At 38.6% G+C, this 20,989-nt stretch overlaps 1 protein-coding gene across 1 annotated transcript; it reads left to right on the forward strand.

The window, feature by feature from the left end:
- LOC112050082 (nuclear pore complex protein Nup154) lies at window positions 1-20,941 on the forward strand. Its single transcript, XM_024088222.2, has 23 exons — window positions 1-217; window positions 509-665; window positions 1,693-1,926; window positions 2,055-2,236; window positions 2,793-3,064; window positions 3,585-3,716; window positions 4,503-4,615; window positions 5,290-5,484; window positions 6,088-6,230; window positions 6,713-6,881; window positions 7,675-8,003; window positions 8,539-8,677; window positions 9,085-9,356; window positions 9,940-10,026; window positions 10,529-10,716; window positions 11,644-11,770; window positions 12,903-12,996; window positions 13,933-14,113; window positions 15,005-15,236; window positions 16,303-16,537; window positions 17,337-17,457; window positions 18,146-18,326; window positions 19,024-20,941. Exons 1-23 carry the CDS (start codon window positions 134-136, stop codon window positions 19,093-19,095), a joined length of 3,939 nt encoding a protein of 1,312 aa, XP_023943990.2. The 5' UTR covers window positions 1-133; the 3' UTR covers window positions 19,096-20,941.
- Window positions 20,942-20,989: the final 48 nt, after the last annotated feature.

Genomic DNA, 20,989 nt, shown 5'->3' on the forward strand with positions numbered 1-20,989 from the left:
TGAGTGAAAAAATAACCTCTAGTTTGCACAGTTTTTTATTTTTATTATCATGGTTTGGTGAAAAACAATATACAGTTTTCAAGTATTCCCTTTTCTAGTGATACTTAGGCCTAGCTAAGCTGAAGATAGCAAAATGCAACTCGAATGTTTAGAACTCGCTGGGTGCACCCTTGACCGCTATATAAACGCCGATAACTCCCGCCCTTCCTTCCTTGAGGTTTGTTTTGTTTAAATTTAAAATTATAATATAATATATAATATTTCACCATTAAATATACCCTTACTACTATTGATAAACTTGCAAATGCTCGCTAATTCTATTGAACTACCTTTGCGGTCACATGATGTTGTCAACTAAGTTTTTGTTAACTCTTCGTATCTCGTTCCTTCTTCAACCGAAACCTGCGCTGTTATACCCTGTTGCTTTATTTTCGTAATTAACTTGTACTTTTACAATCTTGTACTTTTACAATAACTGAATTTTATGTAACAATGCTATTGCTTTTAGTTAACTGGTATATCTGCAAAAGGAAGTCCAACATGCAGTGGTCTAAACGCTGGAGATTACAGAAATTTAGCTGCTCTTCTCAACCACCCGAATCTCTCTCAACTAAAGATTATAAACAAAGTTCCATTGCCGCCAGAAATAATGGATCATTTTGCACGTATCCTTTTTACTAAGTATATTAAATTAATAGAGTACATTAAAACACATTTACCTTTTTATTATACAGTGTTTATGCATTTTCCATGAAGTGAAAGACTGTCATACTGAAAAATGATAATGAATATGACTTTTATGCTTATCCAATCAAAGATTTTGTACTATTAGATATGTTACTAATGTGTTTTACAGATAGCATGGGTACAGTGACAGTCGGCTGTATGACATTCATAATACATACTATTATTGTGAATCGTGGCAAACTTTCAAAAGTGAAATGAACTGTTGCCCTTACCATCTTACATGAAACAAACTGTAGCGCATCGACACTGTGGGGGGACAAAAGTGGCTAATTGTCTTCATTTCATTTAGTTGCATTGTAAACAAAAAAAGTTAATTAAACAAATAGTACTTAAATATTATCAGAAGCATTGTGCTCAGGAAGTGAAAACAAAATATATAAACTCAAATGTATAATATAAGTAAATACAAAATTATGTATGTGTTCTCAGTGGAGTAGCTAAATTTGGATCACTTTTTGCAGTATGTATGTATGCACATAACAAGTCTAATAGTAGAAAATCTTTGTATTCCATACATCAACACACTGTAAATGTGTAGAAATACCAGATTAAAATAATTTAAATATACTTATTGCCATAAATTTGTATTTATGTAAACTGTTCAATTTTACAAACATGTTTAGACTGTATTTATAAGTTTACCTATTTTTTAATTAAAAAAGCACTCAATTGAATAATAAAGTCCATTGTGAATAAACATTGATGATTTTAAACAGTATATAGTGTGTAATTATGTTAGGCATGCATTGCATGCAAGTATCATATTCTAAAAAGAAAATTGTCAAAATAAAGGAAAATACAACTAAGCTACAAACTTCCAAATGTGTATTTAGTATTTTCATTCTTTAGTAAAGCTTTTTGTATGTATAATATATATATTTGTCACTGATTTAAGAAACTGAACTGAAAACTGTCTATTAAATATTTCTTTAACACATAATGCAGATATGCAGTGTCATTGTTTGACAGGAGCTTTTCCAGAAATAAGTCGAGTGTGGCTCGCAATAGATAGCAATATATATGTGTGGGCATTTGAACACGGCAGCGATGTGGCATACTATGATGGGTTGAGTGAAACTATAATCAGTGTGGGCTTGGTAAAGCCTAAGTCGGGTGTTTTCCAAAGTTTTGTAAAATATTTACTTGTACTGACAACAACTATCGACATCGTAGTTCTAGGTAAGTAACATCAATGTTGCTTGTACAGTAACTGATGTTGTTTTTTTAATTAATTTTTTACTCACCTGTGAAAGAGGTTGCAACTGATTTGTAATCTACTATTACTGTATTGTTTTAAATTATTTTAGGTGTCACTTTTTCAAGCAATAAACAAGATGGCAGTGCAGAGTTTGAAGAAATCCATTTAGTGCCAGAGCCTGTATTTGTGTTACCTACTGATGGTGTGTCACTGTTATGTGTAAAATCTACTTCTAAAGGCAGAATATTTATGGGCGGCAAAGATGGCTGTTTGTATGAAATTACTTATCAGGTAATTAACTTATAATGCCTTTGAAGCACACTACACACACACTCAAACGGTGAAGGAAAAACATTGTGAGGAAACCTGCATACCAGAGAATTTTCTTAATTCTCTGTGCATGTGAAGTCTGCCAATTCGCATTGGGCCAGCGTGGTGGACTATTGGCCTAACCCCTCTCATTCTGAGAAGAGACTCCAGCTCAGCAGTGAGCCGAATATGGGTTGATAATGATGACAGACACACTAATATTACTTCAAAGTATTTCTTGAAAATCAAATGGGAATTCAATCAATTGAAATTTTGTTTACTAGAACCAAACAAATGTAGCAAAATGGACATAGGTTCATTAAACTCCATTTAACATGTTGGTGTACATAGTTCCATACAACAACTTATTTATAGCATTACTAAGAGTTATTGTTAAATGGAGGATGGTTAAGCTCTATTTATCTCTTAATAACGACATGATATGCGTAGCCTCTGAAATACAATACAAACAAATTATCATAGTTTCATTATTTACTATTTTATTACTATTAATGTACAAAAATCTCTATTATTTCAGGCACAATTAGGATGGTTTGGCAAACACTGTAAAAAAATCAACCATTCTACCAGCACACTGTCATTCCTAGTTCCTTCATTTCTCAATGCTGCTTTGTATGATGAAGATTCCATAGTTAAAATTGAAGTAGATAACACTCGCCATATTCTGTACACATTAAGTGGAAAGGGATGTATAGAGGTGTTCGACTTGGGTAGCGATGGTGAAAGTTTAACTAAAGTAGTGAGATTGAGTCAAGGAAAAATTGTATCTTATGCAATGGACATTGCCAAGTATGAAAGAGTTTATTACTTTTTATTTTAATTAAAAACTTATATTGTTCAATTTTGAATTGAACCAGGCTTTTTTATGTCAGCCACTGACCATCCAATAAGTTCATGAATTTGCAGTGTTAACCGCAGGACATCCAATAAAAGTGATTGTGTGTCACAATCTGGATGATGTCACCTGTTGGTCACAAATTGCAGAATCAGTTTTATCAGATGTCCTGCCATTAGAACTGCAAACTCATGAACTTATTGGATGGTCAGTGACTGACATATGGTCGCTAAATATTATGTAAGTAACATACCTTTTTTGGGTACACAAAACGAAATACAGTAGAATACTTGTGGCTGTGTAAAACCTGTATTAACACAGTCAAGAGTTACATTATGTTAGTTTATTTTATATATACTCAGAGGCACAATTATCCGCCCACTTTAATATGACGCGAGTATATTAAAGTGGGCGGATTATTGTGCCTCTGAGTATACATTACATTTGAATTTAATTATTGTGTTTTGCTTTTAGAACATTAGAACCAATTGTCTTCAAGCCAGTCATTGCAATATCTGCAGTGGAGGAAACTGAGTCTAATTACCTGAACTTGGTAGCTGTCACACAGTCCGGAGCTAGACTGTATTTCAGTACAGGAAGTGGCGAGTAAGAATAATGTTTTGCAAATATACATTATGCAGTGTAAACTCTATGTAACAACTGTCAACTAATGTCTACAAGGGACTGTACATTTTATGGCATCATAGAGAGTTGTATTTTATATATTATTCAAAAATATTATGTCAAATGCACTGAGAGCCAAGCGAGCACACGGGTACGATCCTTATCTGTTGAATTATTGTCTAAATGACTAATTGAAACAGAAATATTTACTATAATTAAAAAAAAAATAGCTAATATTATATAAAACGAAGCAGTTCTGGAGATGTTTACTACTTTTTGAATCCAAGGAAAATTCGTTCGTTTCTGGTACAGATTTTCAGCCATCTAGCTTTTTATAGCCTCAATAGCCCAAAGGTAAAAGCAGTCAGACATGGAGGAGTGGTTTGATCACAATGGTAAGACAGTCTTTCCTGACTACTTAGAGGGGAATGAAAATGTTGGTCATATTTAAAAAATATGGTAATTATTTCTCTATTAAACAATACAGCCCCCCTTGCCAAGTGGCACGTCGGTTCTCTTTCTACGATCGCTGACGCTTCGAAAACTAGAAAGATGTATGGGAATGACATTTACTATCGACAGGTCACATGATCAAGATCTGTCATTCCCATACATTTTTTTAGTTTTCGAAGCGTTAGCGATCTTAGAAAGAGAATCGACGTGCCACTTGGCTAGGGGGGCAGGTGTATTTTGTGAGGACTGTAAGACTACATTGTTCATGGTAGATATGTTAATTATATTATTAATTCATTATTAAATGTTCCTTAGTGGTGAAAGGCCTCAGTATCTAACTCTGATGCACGTGAGGATGCCGCCTGGCTTCACGCCTACTAATTCTGTCCTGAAACCGAAGCAAGTTCAAAGTGCTGTTTATGACAATGGTAATTCTATTTAATAGTTTTAATACTTTTTTTAATCTCTTTTTAACCACCGACGCAACCGACTGTTATAAGTTTGACGTGTCTGTCTGTCAGTCTCTCTCTGTGGCAATAATAGATGAAGCGATATCAATTTACTTTCTTTGTATTAAAGGTGACTTAGACATGTTTGAAGTTGTGGGGGGGTGAAGGTGGGGAAGCATACATTTATTAAACCAATTATTTAACCAGATCCTTATTTATACATCATATCATCATCTCCATATACTTTTATACGGGGGTATACTTGGGTTCCCTGGCCGGCGTTGTATGGGCCGGTGGGCATTCCTCTTTGCCAAGTTATAACACCTATACTAAAGCCATTCTCGAGGAGTACTGTTTACTAACAAATGAGGGTCTACCCTCATTTCTAATTTATTTGTTACGCAAAGTCATTACATAACTTTTTTATTTTAAATTATGTATTGTTGTATTATAAAATATTATTCAAAATATATTAACTACATCTAATTGTTATAAGCTTATTAATCAAATTTATTTTCATTAATTTAAAACAGGTTAATAATTATTATTATTAGGTGTGAAATGACTAGCGATTTATACCCTCATTTTTAATTTGTTTGTTGTTAAACAGTACTCCTTGAGTATGGCTTTAGTATAGTAATCTTTTCCACCAGGCACTCTAGTAATGGTGTGCTCATCCGGCGGCGGCGACGAGGCGGACTCGCTGTGGTGCTTGTCGCGCGTGCTGCCCGGCGCCGGCTTCATCGAGGCGCACACCATGCTGGCTATAGACGGGGCAGCTTGCGCGCTTACCGCGCTGCCGCCCGTGCACGCCGCGCATCTCTCGCCCGCGCTACTCGCTAAAAGAGGTATGTAATCATCATTATCATCAATAGTACAGGAGCCGAAGAGGGGATTTTTGCAGTTACTCAAGCGCGGTAGATGAACATAAGGGAGTATACCTTGCACGTTCTTCAGTACCTCCAGCAAGTTTGAGCCCTTAATATTGGTATGTTTAAGGTTAAAAAAAACTTACTTCAGAAATACTCAATGAGCACGTCAAATTAAGATAAGGTAGGTGAGTTGATAGCTAAAAGGTGTGCATTTCGAAAATTTGATGATTTGAGCGTAACATAATAGAATGGGAGGGTTTCAAAGTTACAAAATAAAACCCTTATATTTCTGTTATTGTGTAACGAGTGCGGTAAATTATTTACTTATTTTGAATGAAGTAATCTCCTGAATAATCGCTCATGTTTTCTGACGATTTCAGTAAGTCAAAGTAATAAAACTTGACTTTTTAAGTCTGTAGTTTTTTTCCACTGAAAGCCAAAAAACTATATAACCATTTATTCTTGCTATCATCTAATATACCAAATTTAATCGATTTTCATTAAGCTCTAGTAACTGCAAATTTACCATCACGGGCTCTCGTTCGCTAGTTAATAATAATTCTTATTATTCTGGTGCAGAAGTGTGGTCGTCGTCTCGCTGGGCGGTGGTGAGCGCGTGGGGCGCGGCGCTACTGTCGGCGGGCGCGGCGCCCGACCTGCTGCGCGCGCTGCTGAGGGACTGCCGCGGCCCTGAAGCGCAGCCCGTTAAGGAAATGTTCCAGGTTACTGTTATAATAAGTATATTAAAAAAATCGGTTGTCTGTAAAGTCGGTTTACTGACGATAGTTGAACGTGACAAGTTATAAGAAAATACTGATGGAATGGTTGCATTTTTCAAAAGTAAATGTTCGTTTTTCTAAAATACTGTTTAATAATCTTCATAGACCAGAATATACTTTATTTTTTGTAAATAAAAAGATGGCAACCCTAGAGCGAGAGATCGACGCATGACGTCATGACGTTTTTTTTACATTATTATAAAAAAAAGCTAAGCTGATAAGTAAATGCGCCTTGATCTTACAAGAACCCACAACAAATTCAGCCAGGGTTGCTTATTATGTTATCGACTCTCTGTACGTGTATATTGTTCTGTATATATCTGCCACTGTATGTCGACTGAACTAAAATTTTACAATATCCCTTCCTCCTACTTAATAATTGTGACTAGATTTGATTGACGCATTAACGTTAACGTTGTCACTAGCTCCACGGCGCGGACCAGGCGTGCGCGTGCGCGCTGTACCTCGCGTGCGAGGACTCGGGCGGCGACACGTCCGTCAACGAGTGGGCAGCGCGCGCGTTCCTGCTGTACGGCGCGCAGCCCGCGCCCGCGCCGCACTTCCCACAGAACTCGCAAGCGCCTTCGTCCGTGGGTAAATACGTTTAATGTACTCAATATCATAAGCATTGCTGGCACTAGCTCCACGGCGCAGACCAGGCGTGCGCGTGCGCGCTGTGACTCGCGTGCAAGGACTCGGGCGGCGACATGTCCGTCAACGAGTGAGCGGCGCGCGCGTTCCGCGGATCTCGCAAGCGCCTTCGTCCGAGGGTAGGTATTTATTTCTTTTTTCCTTTACTATCAGACTTCCATGACCTTGTCCGCGTGTAACTCGGTATTATTTCTAAAATATTGTTTCTTTTTTTTAATTTCTAAGAATCCTGTGCCTGTATATTTACCAGAAACCATACACTTCACAGCGGCATACCGCTACCAGCAAAATTAAGAATAGGTACTTCTTCTCCAGACAAGCTCTGTCATAAAGATCTGTACTAGGCTACTACCATAAATATTTAGCTATTTACCATCAAAGCAAATTTTGCTTTTGCCTGTTCATTCTTAAAAAAAAATGAACTTCATTTTGAATATTTATTTTCTCCATATGAAGAACATTGAATATTCAGAATCACTTCTCATACTGTAATTTCACATTTAAACCTTACTATAGTGGCTTCAACAAGAAGATATTCTAGAGGTAAGTAAACCAACCGCCAGTTCATTCGCTTATGCAGGGCTGTATAACCTTTTTACTTACACTGTTCAAAAGAATAATTTATGTTTTGGCAATATAGTATTTGAATTTTTTAAAATTATATCTCTAGAATCTCTTCTCATTGAATTTAGTTAACTTAAATTTATTAGTATTTTTAGTAGAGATATTATTTCAGGTTCTCCAAAATTCGTACCACGTCAAGTGTCGACACCAATGGCGCCCCGACCACAAGACCAACTGAGGCAAGGGCAAATGAACCAATCCTACCAGGGGCATATGAACCAGACGGTGATGCAGAACCAGTCATTCATGCCATCATTCCAACAGAGTCCCACACAGTTCAGTCAGGCCTCCTTCAACGTCTCCCAGACGAGGGACAATTTCCCCACACAAGAGTTTAGCGCGAAACACAATGGCCTGTATATCTACGTGGGAAGAATCCTATACCCCATCTGGAATTTGAAGTGTGTAACAAAATCTATGACTCCAGATGATAAAGAGTTTGTAAGTATTTTCAATGTATTTTTATTTTAGTTTTTTTTATTAGAGTATGTATGTTGTCGATTAGATTTTGTTAAATATGTATTCATGTATCCATGAAAGAGAGTTTTCATTCATTTCCTTGAATAAGAGCCTTAAGAGCTCGCAAAATAGCCTAAGTAGGAGAATATTTATTTTATTTTATAATCTCTTATTAGGCTCAAAAGTTGTGTCTTAACGAGCGGTAAAAATCATTTCAATTTATTTATTTAGTATTTTAGAAATAAAAATGACGGTTATATAGTGTTGAGAAATCTAAGACAAAGGGTCTTTTCGTTAGATAGAAGATCGTTATTTATTAGATACGCCAACGATGGCAGCAGAAAGAATAAATGAATAAGAAATAATTACCAAACATTGTAGCTGTATTTATCGAAAATTCTCATTACAAGGGGTAGTTGAAAGTAGTTTACATCGACTTTCACGTGGACGAAGCCGCGGGCGTCCGCTAGTAATTGAATAATTTACAATTGTTAACATCATTAAATGATATCATCAGATGTCGAGCAAGGTGACAGGTGAAGACTGTGCGTACATCGCAAAGAAACTCCAAAGAGTGGCCGCCTTCGTGCAGCGGCTCATGGCTCCACCACATTCTGATGAGCAAGCTTCTCTACACGCCTTGAAACTCTTCATCAGTAAGTTCATCTTCATCGATCATGACGGCCTCCGTACGACGGAGGTCCTGGGTTCGATTGAAATTTGGTCCAGGTCTGGCTGGTGGAAGGCTTTGGCCGTAGCTAGTTACCACCCTACCGGCAAAGATGTACCGTCAAGGGATTTATACGTTTCGGTACGATGTCGTGTAGATTTTACTCCTACTACTAACAAGTTACTTACTCCTACTCCTAACGAGTTAGCCCAGTTCCATCTTAGATTGCATTCTCACTTATCATCAGATTATAATCAAGGGCAAACTTATAAATTTGAAAAAAAATCATGGGATGATTGGACGTGTTTGTCCAGTAGTGGGCGTCTATTGCCTTATATCAAGATAAAGTTTTATTTTACATCTTTTATTTAATCTTAATACTTACTGTTGCAGCGATGTCAATAGAAATGTTAAGCCTGTGGAAGGTTCTCTGCGAGCACCAGTTCCACGTGATAGCAGCCAGCTTGCCACCAGAACAGCAAAGCGCCTTGCAAGCGGCAAGTTTCAGGGAACTGCTGGTGGGCGGGCAAGAAGTCGCGTCGCTCTTACTGGGATCGCTTGTAGCTGGCTACTTGAGAGACAACGCATCTGTTGATGGGATCTCGCAAAAGCTGAGGCAACTCTGCCCAACGTTGTATAGGCAAGAAGACGCCACTTGCTCTAAAGTGAGTTATATTTTAAATCATATTTTTTTTAAATATCACCACGTCTCTAAACATGATCATAGGTAGGAGATAGGAGTGCGTACGACGATATTTTATCTGGTTGGTTTAGAAGAGAATTTTTAATTTTTTGTTTGTACTGAATATAAAAATAGTCACTTTCAGCAGTATTAACGAGCAAACCGTGTTGTATGATTAATTAGCTGACGTCGCGCGGTTTCACCCGCGTGGTTCACGTTCCCGTAGGAATATGGGGATAATATATAGCCTATAGCCTTCCTCGATAAATGGGCTATCTAACACTGAAAAAATTTTCAAATTGGACCAGTAGTTCCTGAGATTAGCGCGTTCAATCACACAAACAAACAAACAAACAAACAAACAAACTCTTCAGCTTTATAATATTAGTATAAGTATATGATTAATATATTAAGCATTGGCTAGATTATTCAAAAATTTTTTCTTTGTCATACAGTAAGTGACAAAACTTAGATTATAGTTTTGAGATCTGTGAGTTTATACTTAGACACAGAAGACATATGATACATAAGATAACATTAATAACACCGTGTCTTTTTCTTTTTAGGCTAATGAATTATTGATATTTGCAAAGCAACAAAAGAATCCTGCAGAGCGTGAAGAAATGCTTCAACAAGCTTTGAAGCTTTGTAAGGTAATCGGCAGTTACCACTACATTTTGAATCTTAAAGAACAGACTCTTACAAAATTCTAATTTGCCATTTTACGTTTTAGTACATCAAGTAACATTGAGACGTCACAAAATGGACGACAGCTTTTTTTTTTAATTTTAAATATACATGATTTTTAAATTAAGTTTCAGAAGAAATCCTTGACTTTTATTAATTAATATCGATATATTTCAGACCCTTATTCCATGTAAATTTAAATAATATTTGATAGGAGTAGTTGACTCCTATATGCTCTATTCTCTACGTGTGTGAAGTTTGCCAATCCGCATTTGGCTAGCATTCTAAGAGACTCGTGCTCAGCAGTAAGCCGAATATAAGTAATGATGGTGAATATTTTTGCACATTTTGCACATTGTTTTTTAAGGGTTACAGACAGACATGCTGTCATAATGATAAGGTATTTATTGACTGTCTGTAACTTTAAGATATGAATAAATTTATTTTCTTCCTTTCTTCTTATTTTAGGATGTAGCACCAAACGTGAACCTGCCGCTGGTGTGCTCGAAGCTGGTGGCGGCCGGCTTCTACTCGGGCGTGGTGGAGCTGTGCGTGGCGTGCGCCAGCAAGCTGGACCCGCAGGACGCGGCCGTCTACTACTACAAGAGTGATCAGCCCTCGCAGGACCGGGAGGGCCATCTCATGTACTACAGAAGGTAATATCTATAACTTCGTCCGCGTGAATCCCTACCTACCCCTTACCCTACCATACTCCCACCATTGACTATTAATAAAAGGACGAACAATCATGTAGAAAATTTCACTTAAAAACTGGCCAATTTTGCTTTGACAATTTTAACAGATATTCTATTCCAAATATCAACCAAATCGCTTCAGTAGTAGCGGCGTTAAAGAGTAACAAACATCCAAACATCCATACAAACTTACGCGTTTATAATATTAGTAGGATATGTCACCTGTACTCCCTTCTATCTTCCTGACTCTTCACAATATCATCGTACTTCTTCACCACGTCAGCGGGATTGTCGGCTCCGAAGCCCGCGCGCGCCTCCGCAGGGCTCTGGTGGTATAGAAAATTATACCTAAAGACCTAAATATAGTCCCATATTCAATAAAATCCCAAATTTACAGCAAATTCAACCTTAAGGATTGAGTTTAAGGTTGAATTTGTAAATGTGACTATTTGAAGTTGTGTAGGGTAGGGGCCCTACCCTTCTACCCTATCCTTATCCTACCCCTACCTTGAGTACCTACTACTACCTCTATTCAATCTTTTCTCAGTTTTCAGCCAAATCGGTCCAGCCGTTCTTTCTATCTATCTTTTATATATGTAGAAGATTATAAAACGGACTCCTCCGTCTTTTTGTCTGTCTGTTCGCGATAAACTCAAAACTATATGGATTTATATACTAAATGGATTTTCATGCGGTTTTCGTCAATAGACAGTAATTCATGAGGTAGTTTTAGATCTATTTCCAGCAGTGGATGTTCTTAGATTGATAATTATGATGTGCCGCCTCGTTGATCCACACTCCGTTAGTTAAGAAACATTTAAAACAAATAAATTTTGTAATACAATGTGTGGAATTACGACAGTAATTCAATTAACGATGTTGTCGTAGGATGGAGATCTACCGCGAAGTGTGCCTCGCCCTAGAGCGGCTGTACGAGCGCAGCAGCGACGCCAACGGCTCGACGACGCAACCTGACGCGCACCACACGCTGTCGCCCGCGGACGCTAACTACCAGGTACTGGCTATTATAGGCCGGGTAATATATATGTTACCGTTGAATTGTAAAATACATTAGTTTATAATCTCACTCGTGATGTGATAATCTACCGTCATATTGTGAACTGAAAATACTGATTACAATTTAATGTGTTATTTTTTGGTATATTATAATCTATCGGAAGTGAAACCGTTAAATTGCAATCTTAAAACGTCAACTGTCCGAACTTGCCCCTGATTGGTCGGCCTTACAGCAGACCTTTCTGTGTCCATAGAGTTAGGATTGAAACACATGTGTCAGTCAAATAAAATACTTCAAGAATTGCAACATAACATATCTATTTATTATACCTAAAGAGTGACCTAAGTGCCCGCCGTAATATTTTTGTTTCACTTCCGATAGATTATAATATATCGAAAAATAACACGTTAAATTGTGATCAGTATTTGCAGTTTACAATATGAAGGTAGATTATAATGTCACGAGTGAGATTATAAACTAACGTATTTTACAATCTAACGGTGACATATATATTGGCACAACACCAGCCACTGACGATCTGCAGGGTTATTATGTATCTTGGTGTACCATTCAAATAGTGAATCACTATTGTGTTTTCAATGAAATTATAGTGGTAGTAGCAAGTATTAACGTTAATGGAACGAAAAACAGTTATTCACGTAATTTCGTTGAAATAATCATGTTAGATGTAATCACAAAAAATCATACTTGATATAAAATGGCTTAGCTAAGATCATTTTGTTGCGATAACTATGTCAGTTAATCACAAAAACGAAAATGCGATGAAAAAGTAGTGACTCATTATTTGAATGGTACACCAATGTCCTAGATACATAATAAAGTAATTAGTAGTTAGTACTAACATTGGCTGGGATTGGAATATACTAATTTCAAATAGAGGCACAAGTCGATTTCTTGTCTTCCACTATTTTGGTGGTGTCGTTATTAAAGAGCTTATCAATCAATTACAATTATAATGTTGATCCACACTGATTCATTGCTTTTTGCGTAAAGTTATCTACTCTGACAGCAAATGAAAAGTTGATAATTTGTTTAATAAAAATTAAAGTTTATTAATATTAATATCTTCTTCTGTCTCTAACTAAAATAAATGTTATTCTTGTTGCAGGGCAGACAGCTGGTTTGGGATTGCCTATGTCGAGATGATGAGCTGCTACATGTAGCTATCTATGAGTGGCTTGTTTCCAAAAACTTAGGCTCAGGTAAAATTATACAAGACTTTTTAGTCATTTGATTGATTACTGTAATATACACTCACACAATTGTGATTTACTTAATCACTAATTTGATCAATCAATTAATTACTTTCACTAATACTGTATCTACTTAGTATCCTATTGCTATCGCTGTAATACTAGATTGAGCCCCACAGTCACGAGAGGCTTGTATTTATACACTAGTCAATGCAATAGTTAGTATATTCGTGGTCGTCACTGGCATGACCACGTGTCACAGACTGTATCCCGTTGTCAGAATATTGATAACATCCGGTAACAATGTCAACAGTCTGCAGGCTGTTGACATGCAGTTCTATATACTACAACTACCTGACGCCGCGCGGTTTCACCCGCGTGGTTCCCGTTCCCGTAGGAATATGGGGATAATATATAGCCTTCCTCGATAAATGGGCTATCTAACACCGAAAGAATTTTTTAAATCGGACAAGTAGTTCCTAAGATTAGAGCGTTCAATCAAACTCTTCAGCTTTATAATATTACCGCTTATACCGCTGCCGATTTATATCTTTAACTTAAACGTTTCATAAAAAATGGAATGTAAAAAAAACATGGTCGTCAAAGATTAAACAAAAATACACGCATCTATAAATGTTAGTTAGGATTCACTATTAGAGTGGCTTTTTAAACAACATTTGCCACATCTAAATATGACCAATATTTCCATTCCCCCTCCAACTAGTCGGGAGAGACTGTATAAGGCTCAGTCCAGAAAGGGCGCATTACGCACGAGCATTTGGGGAGGAATTCTGTACGAAACATGGAGTTGAACGTGCACTCGCTCTAGAGTTCGCGCGTTAACTGGACGCAACAAGGCGTCCCTAATATCTCGACTCGCGCGCAATACGCGCCCCTTCTGGACAAGGTCTTAGGAGTGGATTGAAATGGCAGATGATGTTACAGAGTTGTTGTCCTTGAGCGGCGCGCCGCCCGCGTCGCTGCGCACGTACCTGTCGGCGATGGCGCGGCAGGCCCCGGCGCCCGCCTCGCTGCTGCTGCTCGACCTGCTGTGGAAGGTGCTGGAGAAGGCGGGCGACCCCCTCGTCGCCGCGCACGTGCTCGAAGGCCTCGCCACAAAGCCCGGGTAACAATCGTAATTTATTACCGGACGGTTGAAACTTCGTCTGCCCTTAAACCTCATTAATCCAGCTCTGCCGGCAGTTCGAGCGAATATTTATTATTTAGTAAAAGCTCCTTTTTCGCGGGGGATGTGTTCTGTAAATGTGCCGGGAATACAGAAACTTGATTGACAGTTTTTAAATTCTTCTTTAATTCAGACTGATATTCAGCGGTGGCATTCCATACTCAATTTCGGCAAAATTTGCTAGTTAAAGAACTTATCCAAAAAGGCAGGGAGAACAACACGAGTGGAGGAGGAGAGTGTTAATCGATTATTAAGGAATTCCTTAACCCTACATCCATTGGTCACAAGTCCTGGACTTTGCTCGGAGTTTTTCTCTACTACGCGTTGGGACCCGGCACGCGCACGGTGAATCCATGGATTGCTAAGATATTCGTCTCTCTAAACTAGCATTATACACCATTTTCGGCAGTCAGATACGCGAATAACGAAATCTTCAGCCACGAATTGGGAATTGGGTCGCAATTTTTTTATCTGCAAAAAGTGAAAACTCGAATATGGGGCTTTTACTATACTGTAGAAGAACCAAAGTCACCGACATAGCTCAACGTGTCGCGAAGCTGAATTGGCAATGGGCGGGGCACATAGTTCGAAGAGCCGATGGACGTTGGGGTCCTAAAGTGCTGGGATGGCGACCCCGCACTAGTAAGCGCAGTGTTGGCCGACCCTCCACCAGGTGGACTGACGACATCAAGCGAGTCGCAGGGATTCGCTGGATGCAGGGGGCTCATTATCGTGATGTTTGAAAGTCCCTACAAAGGCCTATGTCCTGCAGTAGACGTCCATCGGCTGAGATGATGTTGATGACTGTACTGTTACAATCCCATGCTACAGTACGGGCGCAACGCTGGCGCAGCGCATATCGTGGGTGTCGGCGGGCGTGGTGTGCGTGCGCGGCGCGGGCGTGCGCGCGGCCGGCGGCGCGGAGCTGCTGCGGCGGCTGGAGGAGGCGGCGGAGGTGGCGCGCGTGCAGGCCGCCGTGCGCGCCGCGCTGCGGGCCGCGCCCGTGCCGCCGCCGCACCACCTGCTGCAGCGCCTCGACGACGAGCTGCTCGACATCACGCAGGTCAGTACGCACTTTGTTGTATACAGTGTGATTTGTTTCTAAACTATTCAAAAGGGAATACTTTAGATACCCCGGCCCAGGCCTTACTTTACTTTTACACCCAGCAATTTACTTATATCTAAAAAAAGTCTTGATAATTCTACTTTAACAATAAAATTATTACTTAAAAAAAGTTCGCTACAACGTTTTACGACATTTTTAATCATCTTTAATTTGTCCACAACGGGGTTAAGCTAAGATCGTTGACCATACAGCCTGAGTTTACGATATATTTTGAAGTCTTATGGTTGGTTTGTTTGTCTGTTTCTTATTTGTTAAGCTTGTTGGTAAAAGAAAGAAAAAATAATACAGCTTCTAATATTACTTAGCCGCTTTGGTACATCGGCGAACGTTTTGCCCTAGAAGAGTGATAAAAAAAAATATTTTTCTTCAAGAAATATATTTTTACTAAGCTAATTATTTATACATCATATTATCATCTCCATATACCTTTATACGGGGGTATACCTGGGTTCCCTGGGAAGGCGTTGTATGGGCCATCGGCCCATGCATTCCCCGTTATTTTAGATAAATAAATGGTGTATCTACTGGTACCATTTGGATTTTACGTGATTACGTGATACCTTGTATAATACTAGCCGAAACGCGCAACTTCATCCGCGAAAGTTTGAGTTACGAGACATGCAAGCTTACTTAGCAGAGCAGTTTCCCAACACACTCCCATCATATATGCGCGTATACCTATTTGAGCGTTATTTTTTTGTGGAGTTATTTTAAAATTCTTAAGATATTTATCAAAGGCAAATGTCAAGGGCAATTTTGTTCAAAATTCGTTCATCGAATTTTACTGCCCATATTTTCTTCATACCGCGAGCTATATAGTCCGATCAATTTAGACATTCGAAGGTGCATCCATCCATCCATCCCAACTAGCTGAAAATCAGTAAAATTGTTCAAAACATTCCCGTGTATGGAAAAAAAATATTCAAGGTCAAGTTACTCCGAAAAAACTGAGACAGGCCTTTAGTATTACGCTTCCCAACATCAATGTGACGTTGTATTACAGTTATACGAAGAATACGCGGATCGCTACAACCTGTGGGAGTGCAAGCTCGCCATAGTGCAGTGTTCTGGGCACAACGACGCGCTGCTGGTGGAGAACATCTGGAGCAACATTCTGGCGGACGCGGAGGCGGCCGCGCGACCACTGCCCTGCGCTGACGAGCGACTCGCATCTGTGCTCAGCAAACTGAATACGATGGGGCGAGAGTACGTCAACACTGGCCACTGCTTCCCGCTGTGTAAGTTTATCTATACATATTATCATAGTCCTCCACTGTGACTGTCTGTTCGCCAAAAGCTCAGAAACAAGAATGGATTTTCATGCGGTTTTCACCAATCATCATCATCATTATCTCACCCATATTCGGCTCACTGCTGCTCGAGTCTCCTCTCATAATGAGAGGGGTTAGGCTAATAGTCCACCACGCTGGCCCAATGCGGATTGGCAGACTTAACATACGCAGAGAATTAAGAAAATTCTCTGGTATGCAGGTTTCCTCACGATTTTTTCCTTCACCGTTTGAGACACGTGATATTTAATTTTTTAAAATACACACAACTGAAAAGTTGGAGGTGCATGAATCTGAGGCAGAGGTCATATCCACTGGGCTATCACGTATCCTCTTTCAGCAATTTAGATAAAATGAATCATGAGGAAGACTTAGATATATAATTTGTCTAGATTTTGTGGTAATTGATTAAAATATAATGATAATTGTTGGAAGTGTCGGAAAAGGTCAAGCCGCCTGGGAGTTTGTTGTAACTTTGTCAATATTTTTTTTAGGGAGCATGTTTGTTCTCATACGCGCCGAAATCTGGAGATGGCTTTGAAGGAAAATCTAAAGAAGGACCAAGAAAAATAGGGATTTGTTTTTAGTTTGTTTGAAAGAGAGGTGTTATTACAAGTTTTCTTGCAATTTATACGTTCTTTCTCTCCATATGAACTTTGTGCCTTGAAAAACAATTATCCAAATAGGTCAAGCTGTTCTCGAGTATTGGGCTTAGCATAATTCATACAAAGATTTTATTTTCTTTCAGATTTTATTGTTCGCCAATTAGAAATAATGAGCTGTAAGTTGCAAGCTGAGAAGAGTATGGTGTTTAGAACAATTTTAAATATTGGAGTTTCATTGGAGCAAGTTCTGGATATTTATATTAAGTAAGTATTTCTTCTTTTACTTTGTTACAAAAACAAAAGAACAGCAAGCAAATCCTACTTTTGTTCATTGGTTTTGACCATTTGTGAGCCCAGAGACTTAACATAATACAGCCTCGCTACATTACATACGCTAAAATGCGATGCGATGTCAAATGTCAATCGATCATTACAAGTTATTTAACGTTAAAAGTATAAAATTATATTACAAGTTCCTCGATTATAGGTAATATTGTTATTGTAAAGGGGGGTATCAGTGTTGGCATAAATAAGAGGGCATTTGATGACTTGAGCTCAGTTGTTTGTTAGGCAGCGTTGACGCCGTCACGCTGCAAGTCACGTTAGTGATTTTGTGCAATAATAAAATGAATATTTTGTACAATATAATAACGCATTCAGGATGTTGCAAGTGCCATGCGCAAGTGGTGCAAATCCCTGTTGTGCAGAGTGCGGGCCTATCATAGATTTTGATTTTGAGTAGATATAAGTAGACTTAAGTATAGTATAGTATAGTTTGAAGTCGATTGGAGAGTAGACTCTTAGGCGTCGCGTGGTGCGTACGTGACAATCGTCAAGAAGTAAGCGGGGCCACAGGCGCGACCTCATAGCGTCGAGCAGTTACTAGGGAGTTAAGAGCATTTTAAAAAGAACTGTCACTATCCCTATTGTGATATGTGTAAACGTTCTTCAGACTGGTGAGCGTGAACGAGCGCGTGTGGCTCGGCTGCGGCGACGAGTCGCACGTGTGCGCCGCGGCCGCGCTGCTGCTGGAGGCGGCGCGCGCCGAGCTGTCGCCGCTGCCGCCCACGCCGCGCCGCCGCGCACTCGCGCGCTGCAAGGACCTGCACGAGGCCACGCTCTCCGCCCTCCAGGTGACTAGTGACCACTCACCTATGGCGGGCTGTGGCGACGAGTCGCACGTGTGAAATTCTGTTCTTTACAAATCCTGCAGAAACCAAGGATTTTTCAGGGATTAAAGTAGTCTATATTCAGCTCTGAGTTCCAATTTGTCTGTATATAAATCGGTTCAGCGATTAAGCCGTAATAGAACACTGGACAGACCTACTTTCACATATAATATCAGTAAGTATTAGTATGGACAACCAACTAGTGGTTGAGGCCTGCAATGACACTCCCAACGTTAGCGCTAAATTCAAGCAGAGGCGTCCCAAAAACGTCCTTTACGATCCTGACGATGACATGACGACCGACAATGCTTCTCGGGCAACGCAAACACAATCACAAGCGTCTTCGTCGGCGGAGACGAGGCCCCCGATATCTAACGCCACCCGCACGTCCGGACGTCTTATTTGTTAACTTGGGAGCGTCGGGACTGATTCACTCAGACCACGGTTATCCCTTCCTGACCGGCCCTCTAAGCCGAAGTTCGAGTCGAGTCTCACTAAAGACGCCCTTAGAAATTCGTTCCGTCCTCTGTCTTTATATCTGTGTTTTGACGATTCTGTTATCGAAATTACTGACATATCTATATTTGGTCGTATAAAACACATCATTGTTTGAGCTGTAAACAAACTAAAATGATAATAACAGAAAATATGTCTTTTCCAGAGTCGACCAAATACGCAAGAGCTGATCGATAAGCTAACAGTGGCGCAGGCGCATCTGGACCGATTAGATTAATTTACCGCATCTTGCATGGACCACAATATATTCGTTTAAGGCTGCCAGTCCACTGAAACGGAGCAAGGCAGCGGAGCCGAGAAACAGAGAAATAACCAATAGGATTGCACAAAATCTCCGCTCCTCTTAAGTGAACAGGGACTTGCGAGCTAGTTTAAAAATTCATATAAAACAGGTAAGCGGAGCGTGGATACGGAACGGGGTTAAGTAAATTAAATTTAAATTTTGCTCCGCAACCTCCGGTGGACAGACTCAACTCCGCTCTGCATTAGTCCGATTCTCCGCTACGCTCCCTCATTCCGCTTTGATGGACCGGTGGCCTAAATCAGGAGTTCCTAACCAGTGGGACGTCACTGGTAGGAAGGGATCTATTGACCCTTGGCTCAACGCATAAAAGGTTAGGAAAATCGTTTAAATAATCAATAATGCGATATTTATTAAACAATTCATTCGAAAGAACAATCGGGATCCTCATTTAGAAAATAGGCTCTTTGTGTCACTGTTTAATTTTTATTACATCAGAAGACCCCAGCAAGTAAGTTGAACCCATTTGATAGTTGGTATTTTGGTAACATAAAATTTATACAATGAAATGACCGGAAGATCAAAGAAATGTGTTCGCATAGTTCAACTTCAATTACAGGCCACTTATAGTGCGACACAAAAGTGTAGAAAATAAATTTATATATTTTTTTCATTATTTTATATTGATCTGTTGAAAATAATTTATTATCTAATATAAATAAATTAATAAATATATTTCTGAGAGGAGACTCGAGCTCAGCAGTGAGCCGAATATGGGTTGATAATGATGAATGAAATATATTGAGAAAATAGTTACTATCTAACCCCGAAGTAAGCATCATGTGTTATGGGTACTAAGATAGCTAATTTCATGATTTATATGATTTAAACGTAATTAAATTCTAGCCAATCCTCATCTAAATAAATTATATTTATTGTAATTCGTCTGGTAATTGTTCGAATTTCCAAAATTAATTTATAATCTGATAAAACTATCAATAATGATTGGTTGCTCTATAATAACAGATCTTTGTGATAATTACAGTAAATGTGGTGTTGCCACAGTGAATTTATTAGTTCCATTTTTATTAACTTCTACTCTTTTGTGTCACACTTTATTATGTTTGAAAATTAAGACATGTTTTATCGTTTAACTTAATTGAACTTTGTCGTGAGCCATCCACAATGGCTCTAATTTCATATGGTTCCTACAGTATTGTTTTATTATGTTAACAGAGAAGTAATAAGAAAACGGTTGTAGCACAAAAAAATATGACTTTTTTTTGTTTGATGGCTTCGCAAAAGAAAGGAGAGTCTCTTTAAGGCTTTTTAATTTTGATATACATTTTACTTAACCTATTACTAATATCGTCAGATATCACAAACCATTTGTCTTTTTACTTCTTTGTATACGGCGATATGCCGACCAAACTGGTCCAATGAAAACACATTATTTTATATTGCAATGTGACGTAATCGGGTTATTTTATAATGAAACACATTATTTTTGACATCAGATGTTTTAATGTAGGTATTATTTATTAAATCTATTCCAGTACAATTACAAAAATTTTCTTACTATTTTTTTTAACTTAATTAAACGTAACATGATTTGTAAAACTAATATGTTATATGTGGCAGTGACTGATAAATTAATCGAATCTGTTATAATTTCTTAGTTTAAGTGCTATTTACATTCGGAACAATGCTGTATTAATTACTTAGTTCTAATTATGTGCAAGTGATAACGTACGTTAAACGATTCTGCTAGCCGGAATCGGTTGTGATTTCTATTTTTGTAAATAAAATATCATTGTGCCCATGTTTTTTTTATTTATCTAGAAAACCATGCATTTTTACAATGTGAATA

Source organism: Bicyclus anynana, chromosome 5, assembly GCF_947172395.1.
Source record: "Bicyclus anynana chromosome 5, ilBicAnyn1.1, whole genome shotgun sequence".
Lineage (NCBI taxonomy): Eukaryota > Metazoa > Arthropoda > Insecta > Lepidoptera > Nymphalidae > Bicyclus > Bicyclus anynana.

Excerpts from the sequence above, each read along its gene's own strand:
- LOC112050082 (XM_024088222.2), top strand. The coding sequence starts at position 134 with ATGCAACTCGAATGTTTAGAACTCGCTGGGTGCACCCTTGACCGCTAT. Across the intron at positions 3,065-3,584 it reads TATGCAATGGACATTGCCAA|AACATTAGAACCAATTGTCT; the intron begins GTATGAAAGAGT and ends TTTTGCTTTTAG. Across the intron at positions 14,114-15,004 it reads GGCCTCGCCACAAAGCCCGG|TACGGGCGCAACGCTGGCGC; the intron begins GTAACAATCGTA and ends CCCATGCTACAG.